Source organism: Silurus aristotelis, assembly GCF_946808225.1.
Source record: "Silurus aristotelis genome assembly, chromosome: 21".
NCBI classification, from domain to species: Eukaryota; Metazoa; Chordata; class Actinopteri; order Siluriformes; family Siluridae; genus Silurus; species Silurus aristotelis.
The window spans coordinates 11,253,212-11,265,443 of record NC_139594.1 but is presented as its reverse complement, the minus strand read 5'-3'; the positions used below and the strand labels follow the sequence as shown (position 1 = coordinate 11,265,443).

Here is a 12,232-nt window from a genome sequence, read left to right as displayed (position 1 = left end):
ACACAGCTAAAATAACGATGGAGTGGCTTCACAACAACTCTGTGACTGTTCTTGAATGGCCCAGCCAGAGCCCTGACTTAAACCCAATTGAGCATCTCTGGAGAGACCTAAAAATAGCTGTCCACCAACGTTTACCGTCCAATCTGACAGAACTGGAGAGGACCTGCAAGGAGGAATGGCAGAGGATCCCCAAATCCAGGTGTGAAAGACTTGTTGCATCTTTCCCAAAAAGACTCCTGGCTGTATTAGATCAAAAGGGGGCTTCTACTAAATACTGAGCAAAGAGTCTGAATACTTAGGACCATGTGATATTTTAGTTTTTCTTTTTTAATAAATCTGCAACAGTGTCAACAATTCTGTGTTTTTCTGTCAATATAGGGTGCTATGTGTACATTAATGAGGAAAATAAATGAACTTAAATAATTTTAGCAAATGGCTGCAAAATAAAAAAGAGTGAAAAATTTAAGGGGGTCTGAATACTTTCCGTACCCACTGTATTTAATGCCTAAAAAGTGAAGCTCTGCAGAAGCCAAGTCTAAATCAGGCACAAAAGCAAATTGAACGATGTATAAATGTTACTAAAAAATGATTGGTAATGGAATTTAAAAAATAAGAAAAACAATAAAAATTAAATAATGATTATATATTGTCATGTTGAAATATGTACAAATATATAAATAATATAGGTATATTGGGCAAGGAATTGTTTTGTTTATGGAAACAGCCTTTGAGTTATATTTGGGTTATATATATATATATATATATATATATATATATATATATATATATATATATATATATATATATATATATATATATACTACACTTTGGGTAAGAACACACACTTTCCTATATACACTTTTACTGTAATATTGTCCAGGTTTGTTTGGAAATATTTAGTGTTTACTGTATTTGGGGTTTCATTACATTTTGCTTTGCAGGGTTGATGACTGTTCTTATGAGTACAATATTATAGCATAAAGAAATCTGGTTTCTCAGGTTAGTTGACAAGTAACTCCTTTAACAGCATTTAATTCAAACATGCCTTTAACTGTTGGCTTTCTTGAAGCACTCTATGCACTCTCAACATTTTGGGAAACCGAGAAAAGCTTTTATATTGTTAAAGTTGATCACACACACCAACAAATTTATTTGCACAGATTTGCATTTTAAATCATATTCACAGTTAGGACTTTGCATACATACTGTAACTGTAGACATTATAAGGTTGCTTGAGTGTTTCATAGTTGGCCATTTTAGATTAAACTAGTAGTTTAGTTCAGTTTAAATCGATCAATTTAAATTCTATTGGTTTTGATAAACACTCATATTTTTTTAATATTTAAAGTAAACAACATAATTTTTTTAAGGTCTGTAAATAAGATGCATTTCATGTCTGGTTTAAATCTTAAATTCAACCTTATCAGCAAATTTTACAGTAACCAAAGTGTCTGTGGATTAATAATTTGTCATCTGTTAGCAACAAAAAATATGTTGTATTCTATGCCCCATGGAGGAATGTTTGCTAGTTTCATAGTGCCTCTGTCTAGGCCTTGGATATGTATCTGTATCTTTATCTGTGTGTGTGTGTGTGTGTGTGTGTGTGTGTGTGTGTGTGTGTGTGTGTGTGTGTGTGTGTGTGTGTGTGTGTGTGTGTCTATCTGCCCAAACAGTGTCTGACTGAAAGAAGCAGGTGTGTTGAACTGGGGGAGCAAAGGGAGTAGAGATGAGGCTCTGAAGGGATGCCAGCTGCTGGATATAGGCCCATTAAAAACTGATGGAGACTACAAGGCCCTCAGCATAATCTGGGACCAGTAGGCTAATATGTTGGAGCTTGGTATCTTGGGTGTTTATAAAGCAAAAAATCCAAAAAGACATATATTATTTTAACTGTGCCCTAATATAGTTTTAAAGCAAAGGATAGTCGGTTTTGGCCTTGATTGAATAAGGTGTATTGATTGAGGAGAACCCTACAGTGCCCTGTCTATAGGTAATGTTTGAATGTGAATAGGTGAGCTATTGGGTGGAGGTCTGGGGCAAACAATGGTCTTTCATCTTCTACTATCAGCCAGGTGATTCTGATGTAAATATCTTCTTGTGAATACAATGTACAGTTAAACACTTACTATCCCTTAATCTTTGCTAATGCCAAAGCTCAGTGTGTGATATATATATATATATATATATATATATATATATATATATATATATATATATATATATATATATATATATATATATATATGTAATCTTTATATACACAGTTCTCTAACATACATGGGGTGTCTTCTTTTTTTAAGTCCACAATCTCATGGCCTCATGTTATAGGATCAGTGCACAGGACAGTTTAACTCTTTACATGGTTATATTCAATATAGTAATTTTGATCACCATGGTCAGTCGTTACATATGAAAACTGATTAATAAAAACATCTTAGTGACGTTATATGATTGTTTAGTTGAAAAGATTGAACGTTTCAGATGGTCTAGCCCGGAATGCATGAAGCACAGTGATGACGTCAGGGAGCTGAGGCGGGGAGAATTTGCAGTGAAAATGCGTGTGATTTGCGGTTCACTGAGGGAGGAGGGAGGAAACTCGACCGCCTACTTCATATAAATTCCGTGTTCAAGGCTTTTTTCGGTCTCTTTCTGTTAACCTGGCAAAGGGGAGCAGCTGCTGCGGACTATTCGCCAAATCTTGGTAAGTGGCCTTTTTTTTTTTTTTGGAAGAACCTGAAAGAAAAAATTCCGTTTCATAACTAAAATTAGCGATTAATTTGTCGATATTTATTTTTTTCGTTGATCGGCTTCATTTTTTTTTTTTTTTTTTAATGAAATGATGGAGTGCTGGAATGTTGAATACTTTTCCTAAGCTGACATTTTAAAGAAAGTATTGTAATGTTTAATATTTTACTCTTGGTAATATATCTGACCAAATATTGGTTGGGTTCTGATGGATGTGATTAATCTGGACAATAGCCGGTAAATGGGGTTCAGAACAAAGGCACTTAGGTCTGTGTGGCAGTGTATATACTCCTCCAATCGCTATTAGATTTAAAGTAATTATTTTATAGACTTTTTGTTGATATAAATTCGCCTTTTCTCAAAAGGGTATTTTCTAAACCTTAATCTTACGTGGCCCTAAACACGTGTCGCTCCCTGGCGTGTGGCCCGGCCTACAGGCCCCGGCATTCGGCAGCCATTACTCTGGCGTTATTCCTGAATCATCACTGAACATCAAACGTGTTCGTCATATGTTACTCAATAAGTAAAATCTAATTTATTTTAACAGAAACTTAAGAAATCATGGGAAAGGAAAAGATCCACATTAACATCGTGGTTATCGGCCACGTCGACTCTGGAAAGTCCACCACCACCGGTCATCTGATTTACAAATGCGGAGGAATCGACAAGAGAACCATCGAGAAATTCGAGAAGGAGGCCGCTGAGGTGAGTGCTTTAAGCCTTTTTTCATGAAAAACGAAGTTCTGACTCACACGAGCCAAGATGGCGCCTGAAGCACGCGTTAGTGGGTTCTGAGCCGGTAGGGTGTGGGGGGGAGGGTGTGGCTTACGCAGCTTCAATGACGTAGCAATGCTGTAATGGCGCCCACTGCTTCTTGTGCTAACATTGATATTGATTTATTTGCTTTAATTTAGAGCATTTTTTCACTCAATCTTTTCAAACAAGATTAATGAACAATTTAAGCTTTTTAAATTGAAAATTGTTATATAATAAACCTGTTACTTTTATTTCAGATGGGCAAGGGCTCCTTCAAGTACGCTTGGGTGCTGGACAAACTGAAGGCCGAGCGTGAGCGTGGTATCACTATCGACATTGCCCTCTGGAAGTTTGAGACCAGCAAGTACTACATCACCATCATTGATGCCCCTGGACACAGAGACTTCATCAAGAACATGATCACTGGTACCTCACAGGTATGTGCTTAGCTTTGCTATCTTACTCATTAAACAAGTTTATATTTGTGATTTATTTTTTTTTTTTTTTTTATTAAAACCCTTTCTGTAGGCTGACTGTGCTGTGCTGATCGTTGCTGGTGGTGTTGGTGAGTTTGAGGCTGGTATCTCCAAGAACGGCCAGACCCGTGAACACGCCCTCCTGGCCTTCACCCTGGGAGTGAAGCAGCTTATCGTTGGAGTCAACAAGATGGACTCCACCGAGCCCCCATACAGCCAGGCTCGCTTTGAGGAGATCACCAAGGAAGTCAGTGCTTACATCAAGAAGATTGGTTACAACCCTGCTGCCGTTGCTTTCGTCCCAATTTCTGGATGGCATGGGGACAACATGCTGGAGCCCAGCACAAATGTGAGTTTTTTTTTTTTTTTTTTTTATAACTTTTTTACTTTTTGTTTATGTATGTGCTAACTTGGGCTTTTCTTTCTTTATAGATGGGCTGGTTCAAGGGATGGAAGATTGAGCGCAAGGAGGGTAATGGTAGCGGCACCACTCTCTTGGATGCTCTGGATGCTATCCTTCCACCAAGCCGCCCCACTGACAAACCTCTCCGTCTGCCCCTGCAGGATGTCTACAAAATTGGAGGTTTGTATTTTTCATTGTTGGCTGCACTTTGTTCAATTTTCCCCTCCCATTTAAATTTTTTTTTTTATTTAAAAAAAAAAAAAAACCCTGCTCATGTAACTTTTGATCTCTCCAGGTATTGGAACTGTACCTGTGGGCCGTGTGGAGACTGGTGTCCTCAAGCCTGGCATGGTTGTCACCTTTGCCCCTGTCAACGTAACCACTGAGGTTAAGTCTGTTGAAATGCACCACGAGTCCCTCCCTGAGGCAACCCCTGGTGACAACGTTGGCTTCAACGTGAAGAACGTGTCTGTAAAAGACATCCGCCGTGGTAACGTGGCTGGAGACAGCAAAAACGACCCACCCATGGAGGCTGGCAGCTTCAATGCTCAGGTAAGACTGCTGCGATTTCTATTTAATATCTTGGCTAAAGCCCTTTTCCACTTGAGACTAATTGCTTTTTGCTCTACAGGTCATTATCCTGAACCACCCTGGTCAGATCTCCCAGGGCTATGCTCCTGTGCTGGATTGTCACACTGCTCACATTGCCTGCAAGTTTGCTGAGCTCAAGGAGAAGATTGACCGTCGTTCTGGTAAGAAGCTTGAGGACAACCCCAAGAACCTGAAGTCTGGAGATGCTGCCATTGTTGAGATGATTCCTGGCAAGCCCATGTGTGTGGAGAGCTTCTCCACTTATCCTCCTCTTGGTAAGTTCTATTGTGCACTTGTTTCATGCCACCAGGTTTGGTTTAATTTGTCTGCTTTAAGACCTAACCAATGTTTTCCCTGTGTTCAGGTCGTTTTGCTGTGCGTGACATGAGGCAGACTGTTGCTGTCGGCGTCATCAAGAGTGTTGAGAAGAAGGCTGCTGGTGCTGGCAAGGTCACGAAGTCTGCACAGAAGGCTGCCAAAACCAAGTGAATTCTCATTCCAGCTGTTTTAAAGGTGGTGGGGCATCTTCCCCCATTTCCTGGAATTTCTCTAAATCTGGGCACTCTACTTAAGGACTGGCTAATGCTGATTAAAACTCATCGAAAAAATTTTCGCAGGAAAGGATAATTGTGGCTTCATGTGTGACCGATAGCATCTTTCAGTTGTTTATTTGAGTTGAATGGTTTAGACCTGCACCTGTTGCCACAGTTAAATTGGAAAGAAAGCTGCTGAGAAACTAATAAAGGTATTAAAAAAATTGCAGTATGTGTCAGCTTGATTTTTTTAGACAGTGTTTGCAGCTCACACAGCTGTACGTCACTGCTCCTTTTCTACTATGCCGCTTGTGTGGTGGGGTTAAATTTATATCCAATCATGACTGTGGGTGCCAAAGGTGCCTACCAATGGAACATCAGTTTTATATTCATCATAGATCAAATGTCCAGACTCTGGCATCCACCCCTACAGAAGCAGTATAAATTTGGGTGGTTGGTTTGCTTCGTTCCTTTTTATCCAGCTTTACTATCCAGGGGTGTTCTGCCAGTGCTGGGAGTTGGTAAGTTGCATGGTCCAGGTTAATTAACTTTTTATGAGTTGGTACATGTTTCTTGATTAGAGAGCAGGAAAGCCTGGTGAAAGATTCTTGAAGGTATTCAGGATATTTTTTAGGAGCTACTAATGTCGAAAGGGTTTTAAATCCTTCCTTGCTACTTTATCTATAGTCTAGTTTTAGTGACTCATTAACGCCCTCTTGTCATTGAGACGTGCATGCTGTGCTGTCAGGTCTTTTTAAACAACATGGCCGGCACACACGCGCTCCACCGGCTCAACATGGAGGATCAGGAGGAGGAGGAGGGAATCGGGCTGAGTCACCGTCCTCACAAAACCGCTTATACACGACACGGGTTGCCAAATAACCTGTTCACGATTAGACTAATACCGGAGTTTAAGTGTTGACTGAAAGTGTGATCTTGGCAGAGTATGTGGTTAGAAACGACAGAAATAAACTGCTCTATGAATTCTATGTAGTGGTTTTTAAAAGCTGTATTATAATAGTGGAAACGACCACAAATTAAACCGATTTTTATACCAATGTTTGGACTGTGTATGAATACTTGATCATTTTGACAAGATGTAAGGGATCAGGTCATTTGGTAGCACCAGACTACTTCTCCCCTTATGCCCGTGTTTGTCCACAGTAAATCGCCAACATGGGTAAAGAAAAGATCCACATCAACATCGTGGTTATTGGCCATGTCGACTCCGGCAAATCCACCACCACCGGCCATCTGATCTACAAATGCGGAGGAATCGACAAGAGAACCATCGAGAAATTCGAGAAGGAGGCCGCTGAGGTGTGGTGCTATGAATAACCGTGAATACATGGAGAAAGCTCGCTGCTTTTCTTTTTATGGGTGCGCCTCTGTAGCAGTAATGTGGTGCAGTAAGAGCGCCACCTACTGTTCAGATACTAACGTGTGACAATCATGTCTGTCAATGATTGCAAATAAAATTACGATAATAATGCTACAATAATAAAACTAATAATTAGTATTAGTAGCAGTACACGCTATGAATAATTATTAGTAACACATAACATGGTTTTATTATTACACAGCTTATTGATTTATTATTATTAGTAACAGGGCATATTATAATTGTATTACTGTCAGCCAGATAATTGTATGGTTTTATTATTAATAATCAAATGCATTTCTTTGTAATCTTCTGTAGTGTTGCAACAAGTTGCCTTAAACTGATGTAAAACAAATATAATTCTAATATTATTTTCAATTGTACTGAATGACACGACAAAACTACAACTAGATGGGCAAGGGCTCCTTCAAGTACGCTTGGGTGCTGGACAAACTGAAGGCAGAGCGTGAGCGTGGTATCACCATTGACATCTCTCTTTGGAAGTTTGAGACCAGCAAGTATTACATCACTATCATTGATGCCCCTGGACACAGAGACTTCATCAAGAACATGATCACTGGTACCTCACAGGTATGCGCTTCTTTTAAGCAACTTAAAAAAATTCATCTAGGAAATAAAATGTTTAACCTACATACTAAATGAGACCTTGTATGCCAGTGTATACCTTTTTTATTATTATTTCTTTGTAACAGGCTGACTGTGCTGTGCTGATTGTTGCTGCTGGTGTTGGTGAGTTTGAGGCTGGTATCTCCAAGAATGGCCAGACCCGTGAACACGCCCTCCTGGCCTTCACCCTGGGAGTGAAGCAGCTTATCGTTGGAGTCAACAAGATGGACTCCACCGAGCCCCCATACAGCCAGGCTCGTTTTGAGGAGATCACCAAGGAAGTCAGTGCTTACATCAAGAAGATTGGTTACAACCCTGCTGCCGTTGCTTTCGTCCCAATTTCTGGATGGCATGGGGACAACATGCTGGAGCCCAGCACAAATGTGAGTACATAATTACATCTGGATTAATCACTGCAAAACTTCTAGATAGCATAACCCTTTCGGCATGCTCAGACTTAGTACCCAAACAATCATAATGAAAAGCAACAAGAAAAAAAATTAATATGTAACACTAATATATTGTCTTTTGTCCTTAGATGACATGGTTCAAAGGATGGAAGATTGAGCGTAAAGAAGGTGCTGCTAATGGAACAACTCTCTTGGAGGCCTTGGACTCCATATTGCCCCCCTCTCGTCCCACTGACAAACCTCTCCGTCTGCCCTTGCAGGATGTCTACAAGATTGGAGGTGAAAATAATTGATTAATTAATGGATATTTATATGTTAGCATACATACATTTACTTTTGTAAATATTCATGTAAAATATTTATCGTTCTTCTTTCTCAGGTATTGGAACTGTACCTGTGGGCCGTGTTGAGACTGGAATTCTTAAACCTGGAATGATTGTGACCTTTGCTCCTGTCAACGTGACCACTGAGGTCAAGTCTGTTGAGATGCATCATGAATCTTTGGCTGAAGCTTTGCCTGGTGATAATGTTGGCTTTAATGTGAAGAACGTGTCTGTGAAGGACGTCAGACGTGGTAACGTGGCTGGAGACAGCAAAAACGACCCACCCATGGAGGCTGGTAACTTCACAGCTCAGGTGAGAGATCAAATATTTAAATTTTTAAGTGCATTAGTAGTAAAAAAATAACAATGTAAATGTTATTGTCTATAATCATCTTTATCAAAGTAATTTTGAACTATTTGAATTTTGATTAGCGTAAATAGAGTAGATGGTCATGTATGCAGTTTTTTTTAGCAAAATATATTTTTACTAAATATTTGTTACTTAAAAGGTATGTTTTTATTTAGAGAATTAAAAAAAAAAACTGCTGTGTGCAACTCTTCATTGGAAATACTTTAAAGAATTGTAAATTATGCCTTTAACACGTTTCTTGAGCATTGGCTAATTCCATGAGTGTAACAGAAATATAGTAAAAACAAAAAAGGGAAAGAAAACCCTTCTTTGAGTATCCTTTCACTTTTCTGGATCTGCATATGTCTCAAGTCTCTTATGACACACTCTTTCTTTTTAAAAACAAGTCACACAACAATTGTGGACTGCATAAAATTTGCATAATGTAACCCTTTCACCTCATTTATCTTTAACAACTAATGTACTATACTCTATAAAATTTATTTTGTCGGTTTATGGGTCCTTTTCTGTTATTTTTTTTTCAGGTCATCATCCTGAACCACCCTGGTCAGATCTCTCAGGGCTATGCTCCTGTGCTGGACTGCCACACTGCTCACATTGCCTGCAAGTTTGCTGAGCTGAAAGAGAAGATTGACCGTCGTTCTGGAAAGAAGCTTGAGGACAACCCCAAGAATCTAAAGTCTGGAGATGCTGCCATTATCGTCATGATCCCTGGAAAACCTATGTGTGTGGAGAGCTTCTCCCAGTACCCACCACTGGGTAAGTAAAGTAATTAAGGGTGCTTGAGATCCACAAACTAGTGCCATCTTGACTTATTTGAGCTGCTTGTTTCAGGTCGCTTTGCTGTGCGTGATATGAGGCAGACCGTTGCTGTTGGTGTAATCAAAGCAGTTGACAAGAAAGCTGCATCTGGTGGCAAGGTGACCAAGTCTGCCCAGAAGGCTGCCAAAACCAAATGAACCCCTTCATCAGACACCCATGACATGTGTAGCGTGTCCCATCCTGTAATGTCTCAGAACCTGAACTTGCTTCTTAAGGACTGGTTAATGCTGATTAAAACCCATCGCAAAAGCTTCCGCAGGAAAGGAGGAGATTATCGTATTTTTTAGGGCAGAGAAAATTATTACAAAATAAAAAAAGATTATTATATAAATTTTTTTTTTGTGTTTTCTGCTTTTTCGTTTCATTGTTTAGATAATTATGTTTTGAAATACTACACATTTTAAATGTAATCATTCAACCTACTATAAACATTTACACACTATTGGTGATTTTAATGTAAATAGAAAGTTGCCATTTGTGTCTAATTATGCACAACACACAACATTAATTAATTAATTAATTAATAAGAGTTTACTAAGAGTGTAGGTGTATATGTATTTTTTAATTCGGGACAAAATAACAAGATAAAGAGAACAGAGACAACAATAATATAATATAATATAATATCCTATAACTTAAATTACTCTTCTTCTTCTTCTTCTTCTTCTTCTTCTTCTTCTTTTGGCTGCTCCCATTAGGGGTTACCACAGCGGATCATCCGTCTCCATAACCCCCCTGTCCTCTACATCTGCCTCTTTCAAACCAACTACCAGCATGTCTTATCTTACCATATCCATAAACCTCCTCCTTGGCCTTCCTCCTTCCTCAGTAGCTCCATCCTCAGCATTCTCCTACCGATATACCACATGCCCCTTCTCTGCATATGTCCAAACCATCTTAATCGGGCCTCTTTCACTTTTGGAAACTTAATGTTTCCAAAACATCCTACATGCATGGTCCCTCTAAAAAACTGGTTACTAATTCTGTCCATCCTCGTCACTCCCAATGAAAACCTAAGCATCTTCAGCTCAGCCACCTCCAGCTCCAGCTGCACCTCCTGTCTTTTTGTCAATGCCACTGTCTCTAAACCATACATCATCGCAGGTCTCACCACAGTCCTATAAACTTTCCCTTTCACTCTTGCAGCTATCGTACTATTACAAATCACCCCTGCAACTCTTCTCCACCCTCTCCACCCACTTCACCCTGCCTGCACTCTTTTCTTCACTTCTCTAACACATTCTCAATTACTTTGCACTGTTGACCAAAGGTACATAAACTCCTCCACTTTCTCTAACCACACCACTCCACTGCCCTTCCTCTCATTTACACACATGTACTCTGTCTTACTCCTACTGACTTTAATTTGCCTTCTCTCCAGCGTGTACCTCCACCTCTCCAGGCTCTTCTCAACCTGCTCCCTACTCTTGCCACAAATAACAATATCATCTGCAAACATTATAATTCATGGAGACTTCTGTCTGACCTGGTCTGTCAACCTGTCCATCACCATTCCAAACAGGAAAGGGCTCAGATCCTTGATGCAGTTCAGCCTCCAACTTAACCCAGTCTGTAGTTCCTACTGCACACTTCACTGCTTTCACACTGTCCTCATACATGTCCTGCACCACCTCACATACTTCTATGCCACACCAGACTTCCTCATACAATACCACAACTCCTTTCTCGACACCCTGTCCTACGCTTTCGCTAAATCCACAAACACACAATGCAACTCCTTCTGACCTTCTCTGTCTTTTTCCATCAACATCATCAGAGCAAATATTGCATCTGTAGTACTCTTGCTCAGCATTAAACCATACTGCTGCTAACGGATGGTCACCTCTTCTCTCAGCCTGGCTTCCTCTACTCTTTCCCATAACTTCATGGTGTGACTCATCAACTTAATTCCCCTGTAGTTACTGCAGGTCTGCACATCTCCCTTATTCTTAAAAATCAGTACCTGCACACTCCTTCTCCATTCCTCAGGCATCCTCTTACCTAGAATCTGGTTAAACAATCTGGTTAAAAACTCCACTGCCAAGCCTCCTACGCATCTCCATGCTTCTACTGGTAAGTCATCTGGGCCAGCCTCCTCACTCTCTGTCCATATAATCTCTGTTCTCACTTCCTCCTTGTTAATCCTATCCACTTTCTGCTCCACCTTCTCCACGTCATCCAACCTTCTCTCCATCTCTCGCTCTCGCTCTCTCTCTCTCTCTCTCTCTCTCTCTCTCTCTCTCTCTCTCTCTCTCTCTCACACATTTCTGAAGTAGTTGCCCATCCAGCACCTCTTTAGCACCACCAAGCCACTGTCTGACCTCTTTCCTGAATCGCACACTACAGTCTTCCTCTTTCAGTTTTCACCATCTTACTCTTTTTTCAGTCCTCACTCTCCTCCTCTTCCCCTTCCCCTCCATAGCCATCCTACAGACCACCATCCGATGCTGTCTAGCTACACTATCCCCTGCCAACACCTTACAATCTCCAATCTCCTTCAGGTTGCATCTCCTACATAGAACATAGTCCACCTGTGTGCACCTTCCTCCACTCATATATTTCACCCTATGCTCCTCCTTTTTAAAATATGTATTCTCTACTGCCATTTCTGTTTAGCAAAATCCACCACCATCTGCCCTTCCACATTTCTCTCATTAAGACCATACCTTCCCATCACTTCATTATCTCTGTTCCCTTCACCTACATGCCCATTGATGTCTGCCTAAATCACCAATCGTTCATTCCTAGGTACACTCTCTAGCACTTAATTAAACTCCAGAATTGTACCTTCTCGT

General features: G+C 40.1%; 2 protein-coding genes across 2 annotated transcripts; both read left to right on the top strand.

The window, feature by feature from the left end:
• Nucleotides 1-2,545: 2,545 nt before the first annotated feature.
• Nucleotides 2,546-5,733, top strand: LOC310716308 (elongation factor 1-alpha). Its single transcript, XM_083523356.1, has 8 exons — nucleotides 2,546-2,701; nucleotides 3,293-3,450; nucleotides 3,759-3,938; nucleotides 4,030-4,326; nucleotides 4,410-4,560; nucleotides 4,676-4,932; nucleotides 5,012-5,246; nucleotides 5,336-5,733. The coding sequence occupies exons 2-8, from the start codon at nucleotides 3,307-3,309 to the stop codon at nucleotides 5,458-5,460; spliced, it is 1,389 nt and encodes a 462-aa protein (XP_083379482.1). The 5' UTR covers nucleotides 2,546-2,701; nucleotides 3,293-3,306; the 3' UTR covers nucleotides 5,461-5,733.
• Nucleotides 5,734-5,884: 151 nt separating this feature from the next.
• On the top strand, nucleotides 5,885-9,768 carry LOC310716310 (elongation factor 1-alpha-like). The gene is made up of 8 exons (XM_083523358.1): nucleotides 5,885-6,025; nucleotides 6,669-6,824; nucleotides 7,297-7,476; nucleotides 7,599-7,895; nucleotides 8,051-8,201; nucleotides 8,302-8,558; nucleotides 9,140-9,374; nucleotides 9,450-9,768. The coding sequence occupies exons 2-8, from the start codon at nucleotides 6,681-6,683 to the stop codon at nucleotides 9,572-9,574; spliced, it is 1,389 nt and encodes a 462-aa protein (XP_083379484.1). The 5' UTR covers nucleotides 5,885-6,025; nucleotides 6,669-6,680; the 3' UTR covers nucleotides 9,575-9,768.
• The last annotated feature ends 2,464 nt before the right edge of the window (nucleotides 9,769-12,232 follow it).